The 14,909-nt window shown below is 35.6% G+C and overlaps 1 protein-coding gene across 1 annotated transcript in view; it reads left to right on the top strand.

Annotated features, from left to right (window-relative positions):
• The window catches only part of LOC114334912 (cilia- and flagella- associated protein 210-like), a 65,900-nt gene that overhangs the window by 36,759 nt on the left and 14,232 nt on the right, over window positions 1-14,909 (top strand). Inside the window, exons 4-7 of the mRNA XM_028285049.2 lie at window positions 7,752-7,872; window positions 9,607-9,777; window positions 10,931-11,058; window positions 13,040-13,283. Coding sequence (XP_028140850.1) covers window positions 7,752-7,872; window positions 9,607-9,777; window positions 10,931-11,058; window positions 13,040-13,283 — 664 coding nt within the window. The remainder of the gene's footprint in view (window positions 1-7,751; window positions 7,873-9,606; window positions 9,778-10,930; window positions 11,059-13,039; window positions 13,284-14,909) is intronic.

A 14,909-nucleotide genomic window follows, 5' to 3' on the forward strand; every position in this document is an offset into this window, starting at 1 on the left:
TTCACTAATTGCATTTCTTCACACAATTCTATCTTGGGTCATATCAATGTTAATCCCCTTTACCAACATGTCCGGCCTTATCGTCTCCCCCCAGGTCTTCTTTGGTCTTCCTCTCCTACTCCTTCCAGGAATCTGCACTTCAGCTATTCTTCGTATTGGGTGATTAACGTCTCGACGTTGAACATGACCAAACCATCTTAACCTATGCTCTCTCATTTTGGCATCAATTGGTGCCACACCTAAACTTCCCCTAATATACTTATTTCTAATTTTATCCTTCTTTGTCACTCCACTCATCCATCTAAGCATTCTCATTTCCGCACATGCATTCGTTGTTCCTCTTTCTTTTTCACTGTTCAACATTCAGTTCCGTGCATCATAGCCGGTCTTATGACTGTTTTATAGAATAATTCCCTTCAGCTTCATTGGAATTTTTCTCACACAACACACCACTCGCTTCTTTCCACTTTCTATTTCTCCATTACTCTGTAATACCGATCCTAGGTACTTAAAAACTATTGCTTTTTACAATCATTTCACCATCCAAAGATACCATTTTATTTGTAGTAACTCCATCTTTAAATGAACATTCCAAATACTCTGTTTTTGTCCTACTAAGTTTTAAACCTTTTTCCTCCAGAGCTTGTCTCCTCTGTTCCAGTTTTTGTTCTAAGTCTCTTTCACTATTTCCTATTAACACTACATCATCAGCATACATTAGGCACCATGGAATACTACCATGTAGTTTAGATGTTATATGGTCCAAAACTAATGAGAATAAATAAGGACTAAGCACCGAGTCTTGGTGCAATCCTACTTTCACAGGAAATTTATCAGTCTCTCCCACACCTGTCCTAACACTAGTCGTTACTCTCTCATACATATCTCTCACAATCTTTACATATTCGCCAGGGACTCCTTTCTTATTGAGTGCCCACCACAGAATCTCTCGAGGAACTCTATCATATTATGCTTTCTCAAGATCAATAAATACCATATGAGCGTTGGTCTCTTTATTCCTGTATTTTTCCATCAGTTGTCTTACAATGAAAATTGCATCTGTTGTTGATCTGCCCTGCATAAAGCCAAATTGATTATCGGATATTTCGGTTTCTTCACGTATTCGTCTATCAATTACTCTCTCCCATATTTTCATGGTGTGGCTAAGTAGTTTTATAGCCCTGTAGTTTGTGCATTATTGTATGTCTCCCTTGTTTTTGTAGACAGGTACTAATATACTGCTTCTCCATTCGTCTGGCATTTGTCCAACTTCCATAATTCTATTAAATAGACCTGCTAGCCAACTTATTCCTGTCTCTCCCAATGCTCTCCATACTTCCCCAGGAATATCATCTGGTCCGACTGCTTTTCCTTTCTTTATTTTTTGAAGCGCTTGGGACACTTGGGTTTGTTATTCTGGTAACCATTGCTGTTACTGTCTCCGTTAACTCCACAGGCTGTCTGTCAAATTCTTCATTTAATAAACTGTCAAAATACTTTCTCCAACTCTTTTTGACATCCTTATCGTGAATTAGTAGTTTATTATTTTCATCTCGGATACATCTAATCTGATTAAAATCTCTTGCTTTCTTTGCTCTCTGTTTGGCTAATTTATATATCTTTGCTTCGCCTTCCCTGGTATCAAGTTGATCGTATAGGTTTGAATACGCTTCTGCTTTAGCTTTTGCTATTGCTACTTTCGCTTACTTTTTGGCGACCATATAGTTTTAAAGATCTATGTCCGATCTGGTTTCTTGCCACTTTTTATATAATTTTCTCTTCTCTTTTATTTTTCCTTGTACTTCATTTGACCATCACCAAGTCTCTTTATCCTCAAACTTCTTTCCTGACGTTTTCCCAAGTATTTCAATAGCCGTCTCTCTAATAATATTGGTCATTTTTCTCCAAATTGTGTAAGGGCTTCCTTTCATGTTCCAACATATTTTTTCTACTATTCTCTCCCTGAATAGACCTTCCTTCTCATCTTTTAGCATCCACCACTTGATTTTTTGTGGTCCTCTCCGATATTTTTGTTTAGTTTCGCTTTTTACTTCGATATCCAGAACAAGCAGCTTATGTTGTTGGCTTACTGTCTCACTAACTATTACCTTGCAGTCCATGCATTCACGTATGTCTTCTTTCCTTATCATGAAGTAGTCTATTTGGGATTGATGTTGTCCACTTTTGTAGGTAATAAGTTAAGTTTCTCTCTTTTTAAAGAATGTGTTAACAATTGCCATATCCAATACTGTTGCTAATTTTAGCATGTCATCTCCAGCTTCATTTCTAGTTCCAGAGCCTAATCCCCCATGTATTGTTTCATATCCTATCTTGGCTTGGCTCACATGTGTATTGAAATCACCTCCTATTATAACTTTCTCCTCTGCTGGAATATCACTCAGTACGTCTCCTAATTGGTCATAGAAACCTCTTCTTTTTTTCTCACCCAGACCTGTTTGAGGATCAAACACACACAACATTCAATACCTCTTTATCAATTACAAATTTCACTGACATCATTCTATCACTCGTTCTTACAACTTCTACTACGTTACCTTTCATTTCACTATCAGCAATTATACCAACTCCATTTCTAGTGTTACTACTCCCTACATACCACAATTTATATCTATCACCTAGTTCTTTCGCCCTTTGTCCTCTCCACCTAGTTTCTTGAATACAAGAAATTTGAACTCTTCTTCGTTTGAGCGCATCCACTAACTCCAGACTCTTACCTGTAAGACTACCAAGATTCCAAGACCCTCTCCTGATTTTTATAACCTGTAATGGTGTTCCCCCTGAGATAGTCCTCACCCGGAGATCCGAACGGAGGCTCATTTTACTTCCGGAACATTTTACCTCAGGAGATGAAATCATTTCAGTATAAGTTTTTATTGCGTTTGGAGAAGGTCTTTTCATTATTATGGCCTAAAAAGATTTTTGGATATTTGATGCCTGAATGCCTCTTCTATCAGCACCATACCCTGCCCTGCACGTTTAGCCAATACACCACCAATGCAACCAAAGTGCAGTATTACCCCACACCCGCCTGCATTTTTCTGTATAGGCCAGGATCCCTACTGTGAGGACTGCCCTATAAGCCAATGTATTGTTGCCCGTATCCCGCCACTAGGATGCACGTACTTTATTCGGAATACAAATTCAAAAATAAACTGAATACAAAAAAGGGATTATATAAAAAATATCAACTCAGATAACGCAGTTAATCACAACTTGGCTTTGAACGGACCAATCACAGGGAAGCATCCTTGTAGGCCACGCAGTAGATATCCATGTAAAACAAACTCATTTTATTTTCAAAAGCATCGATGTAAACCTCCTGGATGGCATCGCGCTAAACCTCCACCGCGACTTATCTGCTCTGTTCTCTTCCATGCACTACAATGTGTTTGATTTACATGGATATCGACATCGACCGCGCCCTCCACCTCCACCTCCACCGCGACCCACTTGTGCTGTTCTTACCCTAACGTGCTTTTTCTTTCAGACTGCACCATTAAAAGATCTTGTGCTTTATTTGCTCTCAAAAGTTGTCGAAATTATTATTCAATACGTCCATAACCATTTGTATCTTTTTCCAGATATTTAAACTGCATTTCCTGCCTTATTATTTTTCCGTCAATTTTGATTTGACATCGTGGTTATTTCCATGTTGTCATACATTTTATTTTTTTTGTGCTGAGATTATTATACTGTATTTTTGCTTGCTGTATTTAAAATGCGTCTCCATAGCGTATTATTTGGAACTCTCTATTCACTGAATGATTGATTTATTTGTACTGGTATATTATACAGTGCTAGTTTTCCATTTATCCTTACCTGTATTCGATTATGCTATGATAATCACCGAATGATTGCCGGTATAAGCAATCCCCCCACTTACTGACCAACGGCTTCGGGCGGATGAGTTGGTAAGTGGCAGGGCACTCTTTTGTCCTGAGACTGAGAAATCGGTCTCGAAGGCGGATGAACCGCATGGTCAACGGTATAAGGATGCAGAAGGCAACGGGAAACCACTGCATTAAAGACTCATGGAGTATCCCTAGAAATCGTCATGGCTTACAGAAATGACAATCAACAACCTACTAATCATGGTTCTCGGATGCCAAGATTCGGCAGGGGAAGAAACAACAGTAACGACAGGGCTTCCCAGGCCGTTAGTCAGCAAAATCCCTGTTCACTAAATATATACAAATCCACCTACAAAATTGCTACATGGAATGTAAGAAGTATGTATGAACCTGGGAAACTGAAGAATATACAGCAAGAGATGATGCGACTAGATATCGATATATTAGGAATAAGCGATACAAGATGGGTCAGCTCTGGCGAACTCAATACAGACAATGGACGAATCTATTACTCTGGAAGCAGCGACACCCAACACAGATATGGAGTTGCTATGATCCTCAGCGAAAAAGTAACGAGATCAGTAACAGGCTTCGTTCCGATGTCCGAAAGAATAATAATGTTGCAGTTATTGACAACCCATGGAAAAATGAACCTAATCCAGATTTATGCGCCAACTGCTGACAAAAATGAAGAAGAAATAGAAAACTTTTATAGCGAACTCCAGAAAACATTACATCTCACAGCATCTAGAGACATAACAGTGATCATGGGTGATTTCAACGCAAAAATTGGCGAAGGAAAATGCTACCCTAATGTAGGATCATATGGGCTTGGCGAACGAAACGACAGAGGAGATCGCCTAATAGAATTTTGCCAGGAGCATAATGTTATAGCCGCAAATACATTCTTTAAATTACCTAAGCGACGCCTGTATACATGGAAATCACCAGCTGACAAAGAGCACAAAATTGTCAGAAATCAAATTGACTACATCCTAATAAAGCACAGATATCGAAACTCAATTCAGGCAGTAAAGGCATATCCAGGAGCAGACGTATCCTCTGATCACAGTCTTCTTATTGCTAGGTTTCAACTTCAACTAAAAAAGACGCAAAAAAGCCGCAACAACAATAAACTTAACATACAGAAACTAAAGTCAGAAGAAACAAAAGAAAATCTGAAACACGAAATTAACACAAATCTAGACAGAAACCCAGGAAATAATTGCAACGTAGAACAGCAGTGGCAATTCTTCAAAACCTCTATATTAGAACCAAGTAAGAAAGTACTTACTACAACCAAATGTAAGAAAGAAGAATGGATGACGGAGGAAATTCTAGAGTTGATGAATGAAAGAAGAAAAAACAAAACCATTAATAAGACCCGCTATAAACAGCTTCAAAACCAAATAAGAAGAAAAATTAGGGAGGCTAAAGAAACCTACTTCTCTGAAAAATGTAAAGAAATAGAAGAACTGCAAAACACATATGACAACTTCAACCTACATAAAAAAGTGAAAGAATTAGCCGGAATAGGAAATAGAAGAACCTCAAATATATTGCTCGACAAAAATGGAAATATTATAATGGAGACAAAACGAAAACTACGACGATGGAAAGAGTATATCGAGGAACTATTTCATGACCAGAGAGAAGCTAGTACATCCGTAGATAGCCAAACGGGAGATGTAGGCCCAGAGATAACCAAAGCAGAGGTTAGTCAGGCAATAAACTCTATGAAAACCAATAAATCTGCTGGTCCAGATGAATTGCCTAGCGAGCTGATAAAGTTGGTCAACGAGAAAAACCTGGACATAATAGTAGAACTGTTCAACGCTATCTATACTACAGGAATCATCCCTAGAGAAATGTTGATATCAGCCTTTGTGTGTTTGCCAAAGAAGGTGAATGCAAAAGAATGCAGTGACTACCGAACCATAAGCTTAATGTCACATACCTTGAAAATTCTATTGAAAATTATCCACGCCAGAATACACTCTAAACTGGAGCTGGATATTAGTGACACTCAGTATGGGTTCCGCAATGGCATGGGTACCAGAGAGGCATTATTCTCCTTCAACGTGCTGACACAGAGATGTTTGGATGTTAACCATCCTCTTTACGTCTGTTTTATAGACTACAATAAGGCGTTTGATAAAGTAAAACATGATCGACTCATGGAAATCCTAAAAAATAAAAATCTAGATGAAAGAGATTTAAGACTAATAACACACCTCTATTACAATCAGCGAGCAATAGTAAGAATTGAAAAAGAAACATCTGAAGAAATGGAAATAAAGAGAGGAGTCAGGCAAGGCTGCATACTATCACCTCTATTATTTAACGCTTATTCTGAAGAGGTAATGCGAGAAACTCTGGAAGATGAAACAGTCGGCATAAGAGTAAATGGAGTCTTAGTTAACAACATCAGATATGCAGATGATACAGTAATAATAGCCGATAGTTTACAAGACCTGCAAAGACTCATGAGTAAAATAGTAAGGTGTAGTAGGGAGTACGGACTCTCTCTCAATATCAAAAAGACGAAGTTTATAAAAATTAGTAAAAACAACCATAATACTAACGAAATCTTGATAGTAGAGGGCCAACAGATCGAAAGAGTAAAAAAATACACTTACCTAGGAACACTTATAACAGAAAATAACGACTACACTGCAGAAATAAAAGTCAGAATCGAAAAAGCACGTTCTAATTTTATAAAAATGAAAAAGGTCCTATGTAGCAAAGATTTAACATTAGCTCTTAAAGTACGCCTAACAAAATGTTACGTCTACAGTGTTCTATACTATGGAGTGGAATCATGGACGTTAAATGTAGAGACAATGAGACGACTTAACGCCTTTGAAATGTGGACCTATAGAAAAATTATGAGGGTTTCCTGGGTAGATCGAGTTACAAACAATGAAGTACTGACAAGAATAGGTAAAGAAAAGGAAGTTGAACTTACAATTAAAGAAAAGAAGCTACAGTATCTCGGACATGTGATGCGGGGCGAGAAGTATGGCATCCTACGACTCATAATGCAGGGAAAGATAGATGGCAGAAGAAGCATCGGAAGAAGACGAATTTCATGGTTGAAGAACCTGAGAGAGTGGTTTGGATGCAGCTCGAAACAACTATTTAGAGCTACTGCCTCAAAAATTAAAATAGCTATGATGATTGCCAACCTTCGTAGCGGAGATGGCACCTGAAGAAGAAGAAGTATTCGATTATGCGAGTACATGTTTTCGATGGATTGTAGAAATAATTATATTTAGTTCGAGGCCTATCTATGTCGAGACTTTTCTATGATTTGTCTTGGTACAAATATGGCGTCTACGCATGATTTTCCAGATCTGAATCTCTGTTGTTCATCTAATAGGATTCTCAATTTATGGATTCCGTTTGTTAATACTTTTGTAGTAAACTTGAGTCCGGTGTTCAGTATATCTATATCCCTATAGTTGTTGAGGTCTACTTTGTCTTATATCTTGAACGTAGGTATCGTTATTGTTATGTTATTTCTCTGTACCTCTGGTATCTTACATTTTAATTTATTTAATTTTGTGGGCTCAAAGCTTAAGTTTTGTCATCTCTAGGGCTCTACTATTTCCTACATCTTTCAAAACTCATTAGTTATCTCGTCTTGTCCCGATGACTTCTTATTTTTTAGCGATTTTATGGCTATCTCAACCTCCTGTTAGTTGATTACAATTTCGTGTCTTTTGTTTTTACGTTTTTATTAATTTTTTCTAATTTCTTACATTCCTTTAATGAAGTACTTATTTTTCATTAATTTTTTGGGTGGTCAATATTTTCTATTTATTTTATTTTCCATTATTAGAATGAACAAAAAACTAATGACAGATTTATTTATAGGCTAGAAGAGAAAAACAGGAAGGAAAAAGAAAGAGCTGATCAGAGAAGAAGAAGAGAAGAAAGGGAATATGCCGATGCATTAAACGAAATGAAGTGCATAGAACGAAAGACTTTAGATATGGTAAATTGAACTTCACACATTACACATTGTCTATTGCACATCAAAAGATTATTATTGTTAGGTTTTCCATATTTATTCCCATTTTTAGATCTTAAATTTACTCTAATTTTAATTTATTATTTTAGTTCATTATTTGAATAATTTTTGTTTTCCTTTTAATCTGCTCCAGACTTTTTAATAAAGAATCCTCTTCTTCTAGAGCACTACAGCCCAAATTGAGCCTTGGCCACCTTTATTGTTTGCCTTCACCCTAGTTTGTCTGTGGCTGCTCTTCTCCATACATGGGCTCCTAAAAGGGCTTGCGCGTCGCTGTTCACTGTGTCTTTCCAGCGATTTATTGGTTTCCAACCGGTCTCTTTTCCTGTATTCTAGCGTTCAGTGCTTTTTTGGTAGCTTATCCTCTCCCATTCTTATCACATGTCTGGCCCATTTCAATCCTTGTATTCTAATGAAGTCTGACAGGGGAGTTTCCTTATAAAGTTGATAAAGCTCGTTGTTGTATCGACTTCTGAAGATTCTGTTTTCCTTCACAGGTCCTAGTATTCTCCTCAGTACTTTCCTTTCGAATGTGTTGAGTTTGTTTTTGGATGTTACTTTCAGGACCCATGCTTCACTGCCTAACATGCTATTGGTCAAATTAAGGTTTTATTTTTCATCTTTGTATTTCGGTGGACACTTTTACACCGGAATATATGGGAGAGGGAAAAATAAGCTCTGTTTGCCTGCGTTATTCTCTAACTTTTCTCCATCTTCTGATGGAGATTTTTCTACTCCCAGGTATGTAAACTTTTCAACCGTTTCAATGTCATCTTCATGTATAATGTTTTGTGGAACTGTATTTCTTCTCGTCTGCATTATTATTTTTGTTTTTTTCTCTGTTAATTTCCAGACATATCCTTCTTGTTTACGTTTTTAACTCGGCGTATGTTTCCCGTCCTCCCGTTTATGTTCTACTCATAATATTAATAAAGAATACTGTTTACCTTATTAAAAAATATATATTTTTTCAGAAGCTGTCTGTTATAAACCGGTCGTACTTTACTCAATTAGTTTATTGTAGGTACATCTTTCCTTTATTCTACTAGGCTGGGCTGGTACCAGCTTGTACATGTCTAGTTGATGTATACTATGTGATTTTAAAGTTACCTGATAGTCCCCAAAAAGTAGTTATGACCTACGATCTAGTACCTATCTTTTAATCTTGGAAAATCTGTTTGATTGTTTCATATTTTCTGTTATAGAGTATGAAGAGTATCTATAAAATAACCTCATTATATACAGGTACCACTGGACTGACGCATGCCCAGTAAGAAATATTGTTAGGATTCTGAGCTGATTCCTACGTATTTTCTAATAGATATTTTAATATGTACTTCATCAGTTACATTTCAAAGTAGGAGTTATGTTATGTTAAAATCCGGACATTTTTCCAAGTAGTGATTTCTTTCACTCTTAACCGGATTTGAACCGAAGTATTTTGTATTTGGGGGTTATAACCCCACCCCTCCATTTGGATGTACTTTGAGCTCTATACGCTCAACACCATTACTATTCCATACTCCCCAGAGACCATCAAGTAGTTGTAACCCCTCGCTTAGGATCATCCTGGTCACACCTCTGTAACATGGCACCTATAACAGTGTAATACTGTTATGTTTCACCAGTCTACTCTAAAGACTACCTCAGCGTTTCTGAAAGCACTTATAGTTTAATTTCGTCAAAAATTGGTTACAGAAATTAAAGAAAAAGGAGGAATTGATGCAACAGATGCAAAAACTTTTGGAAGTTGAGCGGCAGAAAAAGGTAATTTCAGAAACAGAAGAACAGGAATTGGATGACGTAGTACGAGCTTACCGAGCTACTAAAGAAAGGATAGATTGCAGAACAAAAATGAGAGAAAAAGAGGTAACAATGTATCATATTTAATTTTAAGTAATCCTTTTTCTTTTTTCTTTTGCTTGCCTACATAAAACACTGCTTAAATCTGATACTTTCTATCCAATCCTGCCTTTTTATTAACCTCTATCAATAAGTGGCTTGCTCAAGATTAAAGTCATTTTTCATATGGGAAGTTTCATGAATTTTTCTACCTTCGCAAGTGAGTTCAAAAAAGGTACAGATTTCAGAAACCACCAACACTCACCATCCAAAACTAACTGACAGACCCATTCCAGATAACTAAAGAGCTAAAACAGGGAGATGGGCTGGCTCCGCCTCTGTTTAATATATGGATGGAATGTGTTATAAGAAATAAGTCCGTAAACCCAAAAAATATTTTGTTACAAGTGAAAGCAGATTTTGGAAGGAGCAAATTCTCAGTAGGATAATTCTAGATAACAAAGCATACTTTGCTCTGTCGCAGCTGTTGTTAAGATCTAAAGACATCCACGAGGAAGTAGATTAAAATATGACCAATAACCATAATATTATGGCGCATAAACATGGATCATGACATAAAGAACAATAAACCTTATTGGTACTTTTGAAAGAAAAATATTGAGGATGATATTGGAACCCATGTGCGACAATGTTATGTTGTGGGGGGGGGGGGGTTAACCACGAGTTACATCGATATTAAAAAAAATCACTATAGCCAATTGTCCAAAAGATAATTGAATTAGTAGGAAAGTAATTATTTACAATTTTAGAAATATACAAAACAAATCCCAAATGGAGTAGGTTTTGTAATGTTGGTTGCATACCGACATGGCTTATTTCAATTGATTTTCCGTACACTAAATACAGAGTTCTAATACTTCGAACTCTCTACAATCTTATTAAAACCGAATTGGCCGGTTAGAGTGCGCTAGTTGTCGAAGAAAAAAAAATAAGCGGACAAGAATTTGAAAATGAAACTTCATTGAATATAAGAAAATCTTTCGCTTAAAAAGATTTCGCTTAGGTTAATTTATGATTTTTCTTACGGAATAATGAAGTTTGGAACTTGCTTTATCAAAATGAACTTGTACCACAATAATTGTTTTAGGTAGGTACGCGAATCCCATTTTGTTTTTTGTTATTGGTGTGAATAGGAATAAGAATCTATCCTTAATTTTAGATTAGAGATGAAGCAATAGAAATAAGAAGAAAGATGGCTGAAAAGGCAAAAGCTGAGCAAAATGAACAGCTAGCAGAAGAAAAAAGGGAACGTATTTTCCAAAAGGCTGTTAAAGAATTTGATGAACTGTAAGTATACCTATATCATTTCTTAAGCGGTATTTTGACAACTATTTTTATACAATTTATGAGGAGATGCCTTAAATAACAAATTTTTGTGTGAAGTTATCAAACTCTTCCGACCGACGCAATAAACGTTCGGAAGCTCAACAATCATTCAGTGACGAATCTTATAGTACTATAACTCAAACGTTTATCTATTGTACCAGGAAAAAACCCTATGATACTATCCCGACATGGTAAGTATTTGGTCTTACTAGTTTATTCTCAATATTAATACCAAACCCCGGTTTAATATGTATGTTATTTGTTTTAAAACGCAAATGAGATATCCTCGATATGTTATTGACTTACTATTTTTTTCTGGTTTTTTCTTCCTCATACATTATGGGATGAGTAACTGGAAAATTTTACTGTCTTCATTGCATCTGGTTGTTTTTTTAAAACAAATCACATGTTAGGATTTTTCGGACGGATATTCTTAAGTTAAAGTTGTATCAAATAACTATCTTCCAATAAAGTCGTCCCAGGAACGCAACTTAAAACTAGTAACCATATCATTTTCAAGCCGTCTGCTTTAAAATTATACAGGGTGTCCAGAAACTCTCCCGACCGGAGATTCTTCAGATAATTTTAAGACAATTTAACCCAATTCACCTAGTCCGAAAATGCTTCCTAAGGGAGCTAGAGCTCTTTGAAGATGGCGTCTTGGAATTAGTTTTTCTTAAATATCTCCAGAACGCTTTTATCTAGAAAAACAAAAAATGGTACCCTTATTTATGTTCCACAATTAAATCGATTACATTAATTACGAATTTCTAGTACCGGTCATAAGCGCCTGTTTTGGGTAGGGCAACGGATATTTTATCGCATAACTTTTTGTATTTAACTTCTAAGCACTTTTGATACTGGCATATTAAATTGTGAGGTATTATAGTACTAAAAGTTAATCTTGCTTCAAGTCGGTAGGATGCACCGTTTTCTAGAAAAATCGATTTGAAAATTTTTCGTTTGTTGAATTTGAAAAAAAAAAATTCAAAAAAATACTATTAAAAAAACGAAAACAGGTACGTTTATTTATCTTCCAGAGATAAATCGATTTTCTCAGTTGCGAAATTCTAGTACCGGTCATATGCGTCCGTTTTGGGCAGGTCAACAGGTATTTATAGCATAACTTTTTGTTTTTAATTTTTAAACATTTTTGACATTTAATGATTAAATTATGAAGTATTCTAGTACTAAAAGTAACTCTTGCTTTAATTCAGTACAATATACCGTCTTTTTTTGAAAAATTTTTTCAATTTTTTTTTTCAAATTCAATAAACGAAAAATGTTCAAATCGATTTTTCTAGAAAACGGTGCATCCTACCAACTTAAAAGAAGAGTACCTTTTAGTACTAGACAACCTCAAAATTTAATAATCTAATGTCAAAAATGCTTAGAACTTAAAGACAAAAAAGTTATGCGATAAAATACATGTTGTCCTACCCAAAACGGGCGCCTATGACCGGTAGTAGAAATTTTTAATTGACGGAATCGATTTATCTCTAGAAGATAAAGGAGCGTACCAGTTTTCGTTTTTCTAAACAGAATAGTTCTGGAGATATTTAAGAAAAACTAATTCCCAGACGCCATTTTCAAATAGCTCTGGCTCCCTTAGTAAGCGACTAAGTGAATTGGGAACTATTTTCGGACTAGGTGAATTGGGTTAAATTATCTTAGAATTATCTCAGGAATCTCCGGTTTTCGTTTGTCGGGAGAGTTTCTGGACATCCAGTATATGTCTCAATTGTGACTTTTAATGAGTCAGATAAAATTAAATTATTTATAAAATTATTATTAAATTATAAGATTTTTTTGCCAAGTAACAAAAGCAAAAAATGTTTCGTATTTTGATAACGATTGCCGAAGTGTAAATTGAAATAAACTTAGCTTAAAGTAAAATTGTGACTAGTTCCCAGTAAAAATAGTAAACTGTCTTTATTTTAAGGGCAATACAAAAAGATGCTGAAAAGGCCCAACGTCTTGCTCAAGAAGCAAGTGACAAGACGGAAAATTATAAAGAACATTTGAAGAAAGAGGAGGAACGAATAAAAACAGAAGCAGAATTACGTAAATGGGAAATGCTGAACCGCTACAAAACCACTGATGCTATGGACAAATTTGATAAGGATGCCAAGATGGAACGCAGGAATAAAATACTGAAGTATAGAGCTGATCTTTTGGAACAAATGGTAATCCCACAAGAATTTTGTATGATTAGGAATATTATTTGAATTATTTTTTTATTTAGATCAGGTACGCCTCAATAGAAGATGATACCAGAAATAATTTTCTCTAGGTTTCCGTTTTACTAATAATAACATGTCCTCTTCTTCTGGTAGCACTACAAACTGGTGTTGTACAACCTGGTGTTGTAGATACTACAACCTAATGCTTGCTCTTTTTTGTAGGTCGAGGTCTAGCTTCAAGTTCTTAAAATTTTTCCTCGCTACGCTAATTCTCGCTTTTCTCTGCTTCTCCTAGCACTCCAAACCGGGGTTAGTCTTGGCTGACTGCTCAACTCGCTTCATCTCGAATGGTCGTCCATGATAGTTGGGTCAATGGGTAGCCCCATTGATCTTAAATCTGGCCATATGTTATCTCTCTATCGCATTCGTGGACGTTCTAAGGGCCTTCTTCCTGCCGGGACTTCCTCACAGATTAGCTTCTCAAGGTGATTCTTAGGAAGTGTGTGTTTTTACCCCCCCCCCTCTCCATGTTAGACGTTGGGATTTAATCTTTTGGACTACGTCGTTACATCTACTACTCTATACATCTGTTTTACCTCGGTATTGGTTAGTTATCGGGTCGTGATAAGGTCCAAAGATTCTTCTGAGGACTTATCTTTCCATTGCCTTTGTCAGCGTCCACGTTTCACACCAATACATGAGCAGGTCTAATCACTGTTTTATATAGTGATTTTTGATGATCGTGTTAGGCTTTTTGATTTAATACTGTTGTGGATTTAATACACTCATCTATTTGCTGGCTGGATTATCCCTTTTATCTCTTCCGTGATATAGTTATCTGCGGTGATTGTCGCTATGAGATATTTAAAACTTTCTATTCTTTTAAATTTATATGGGTTTATTGTACCATCTGTTTATTTACCATATTCTATCTCATTTCGTTTTTCTCCGTTAATGCACATACATTGATGAGCGCGCTAATAACCGTAAAAATAACGTAAATGATGGACAACATATTATTGCGTTCTCAAATAAAAAGAGATAAAAATAGTAGAGGTCGGAAATTATCGGTATTAACCTATAAAACATTACCACTTACGACAGTTTCCGATCTTTAGACGTTAGCTAAGAGCTAGTTTAGTCATGCGTATGACGTTAACGTGACATTAACATTTTTTAAATTTAGATAATTTTCACGCAGATGGTAGAACGAATAGAATGAGTAAGTTTGGAAGCAAGGCTGTCCATAAATAAATAATATGAAATGAGTTAACAATTTTACTTTAATATTTAAAATAATTTTATTAAATTTTTTTTGCTTGGACTACAGTCATTCAGCCCAGCCAGTCTCAATCAAAAGTAAACGTATTAAAGATATTGCCAATTAGTGAAACATGGTTATTATAATATTACAATTTTTTACTTCTTATTTTACCTACTCATTACAGCTAATATACATACTATGTTAATAAATATTATAAATATATTATACTTAATGTTTAACAAGAACAAATAGTGTATACATTTTACAAATAAAAATATTAATGTTAATATTTAAAATAAATGCATTCTGTTTTGTATTGTTTTTTGTTTTTTTGTTTTGTTTTTTGTTTTGTTTTTTTTTTGTCA

The sequence above is a fragment of the Diabrotica virgifera genome, chromosome 7, assembly GCF_917563875.1.
Source record: "Diabrotica virgifera virgifera chromosome 7, PGI_DIABVI_V3a".
Classification (NCBI taxonomy): Eukaryota; Metazoa; Arthropoda; class Insecta; order Coleoptera; family Chrysomelidae; genus Diabrotica; species Diabrotica virgifera.